The sequence below is a fragment of the Anastrepha ludens genome, chromosome X, assembly GCF_028408465.1.
Source record: "Anastrepha ludens isolate Willacy chromosome X, idAnaLude1.1, whole genome shotgun sequence".
Classification (NCBI taxonomy): domain Eukaryota; kingdom Metazoa; phylum Arthropoda; class Insecta; order Diptera; family Tephritidae; genus Anastrepha; species Anastrepha ludens.
Window position 1 is genome coordinate 26,459,344 of NC_071503.1, and position 2,304 is coordinate 26,461,647.

Genomic DNA, 2,304 nt, shown 5'->3' on the forward strand with positions numbered 1-2,304 from the left:
CTACATTAAGATCGAGCTCAGTAAGGTCTTAATTACGATATACTGGAAAATGTTTGGAACATACTGCCACGAGCTGACGGCTGCACTATTCTGTTTCTTTAGTAAGCAGAGTGAAATCTAGCTGAAATGGCATTCAGGTTAATGGTGCAGGCGCCCCCACCCCGTTAAAACTATGGCAAATCTCTAAGAACGCTCCATATCCCGTCGCCATTAAGTGTCGGCGTAGGTCTAGATGTAACATTCCTCGTTAGCACTGATTCGGCTCTGAACTTAGGCTCTCATAAGGAGCCTTCGTCAACCCTCGCATGGCCTCCCTGCTTGCAAAGATAACCATGGAATCATGAATAAGTGACTACGCACCGGGATAGGGATAACGGCTTACGAGTTGGGGTCCAACAACATGAATTCAAGCAATCAGAACTTAAACATAAATACCTTAGAAAAAGCTAAAATAGCAACAACCAATCCATCATTGGATTTGCCAAAGGAGACTGCAGACGGCAGTAACAGCAGTGGGGAGCTGGTAAAAAACCCCTTTCAAAGGAGCTCGAGATTGGCTCATTCGCCTCCGTTGATTGGAAGAACCCGATCTGCGTCACCATGCATGCAGTACAGCAGTGTCGCAAAGGAGGCCACAACAGAAGAGCTCAACCGCAGCATCAGTGCCAAAATTAAAGAGCTAACGGAGATGATGGAACTCCCAAAGCGTAACATTAACCAGCCAATGCGTGATCTGGTTTCGAGCATTTCGGAGCTCCATAGAAAGTTAGAAAGGTCGATTCTGACTTCTAGAATAAGGATGCTAAAAGGGTCAAAAAGTGTGGTTCTCGAAGCAAAAAATGAATGCACACAAACATCGCCTCTTATAAAGCGCGTCACGGATGGTACGCCAAAGAGATGTATAGACACAGTCGCTGCACGGAAAAGCCCGGCAAAAAAGAGCAAAAGTGACCGCGATGGAACACTGAAGGCAACGCCGGTATCAACAAAAGAGCAAACAAGCTCCGAAGGATGGAACACGGTAATAAATAAGAAAAACCGTAAAGGAAACAACAATAAAAGCCCAAAAATAGACGGGAAACAAAGAAACGAAGCAAACACGAGGGGAAATCGCAGGCGACAGAGACCGCCCCGTAAAGACGCGATCGTCGTGAAAAGCGTTGGCAATGTCTCATACGCTGACATTCTAAAACGTGTGAAAACAGAGCCATGTTTGCAGGAGCTTAACTCGAAAGTATATGGTGTTAAGAAAACTGCAAATGGGGACTTGCTACTGGTGCTTGAGCGATCATCTGATCCAAACACTCAGAAGATCAACGAAGCAATTAAAGCTGCCTTAGGAGATGTAGTGGAAGTAAGGGCATTAACTGAACTACACCAAATCGAAATTCGTGATCTCGACGAAATCACGACGAAAGACGAAGTTCATGAAGCCATAACTAGCCAATTCAGGGAACTAAATGTGCCTTTGTCTGCAGTTGCTAACTTGCGAAAAGCTTATGGTGGGACGCAAACGGCGACCCTTAAAGTTACACCAGAGATCGCCACTAAGCTTACAGCAGCAGGAAAAATACGGATTGGGTCAGTTATCTGCCGTATTGGAGAAAAACTTGAGCCGCAAAGGTGCTTCAAGTGCATGGAGTACGGGCATGTCGCAGCGAGATGCAAAAGTACGGATGACTTCACCAAGTCCTGCTTTAAATGCGGCAGTAAAGATCACCAGGCGAAGAGTTGTACCCAAACAGCAAGTTGCTTAATTTGCAAAAAGAAACAAATAAGCGACACCGCACACGCGATGACTAGCAACAAGTGCCCTTTATATCAAAGAGCACTCAAAGAAATGCGACATAAATGAAGTTTCTCCAACTGAATTTAAATCACTGCGAGAAGGCTCAAAGCCTGCTCGAACAGTCCGTACGAGAGCACAAAATAGATATTGCAATACTCAGCGAACCCTATAAATACGGAAATGGGAATGATTGGGTATCCGACACAACAGGCAAATCGGCTATATGGAATTGTGGAATAACTAGGTCACGAATGACGAGTATAGACCATAGTCCGGTCATTGTAGCTGGCGACTTTAACGCTTGGGCAGTGAACTGGGGATGCCCTCGAACCACCCCTAGAGGTAAAGCCCTTTTAGAAGCGTTCGCTATGCTTGACATAGCGCTTATGAATACCGGGAACCAGCAAACATTCCAAAGAGCAGGGAAAGGGTCAATAATCGACCTGACATTTATTAGCTCTAGCCTCGTGAGTAGTACGAGATGGTCCCTTAGCCAGTATTACACTGGTAACGAT

General features: G+C 45.5%; 1 protein-coding gene across 1 annotated transcript; it reads left to right on the forward strand.

Moving 5' to 3' along the window:
• Positions 1-400: 400 nt before the first annotated feature.
• LOC128869837 (uncharacterized) lies at positions 401-1,855 on the forward strand. Its single transcript, XM_054112436.1, has one exon. The coding sequence runs from the start codon at positions 401-403 to the stop codon at positions 1,853-1,855; it is 1,455 nt and encodes a 484-aa protein (XP_053968411.1).
• The last annotated feature ends 449 nt before the right edge of the window (positions 1,856-2,304 follow it).

What these genes read in the sequence shown, in the direction of transcription:
- LOC128869837 (XM_054112436.1), top strand. Translation starts at nt 401, where the DNA reads ATGAATTCAAGCAATCAGAACTTAAACATAAATACCTTAGAAAAAGCT.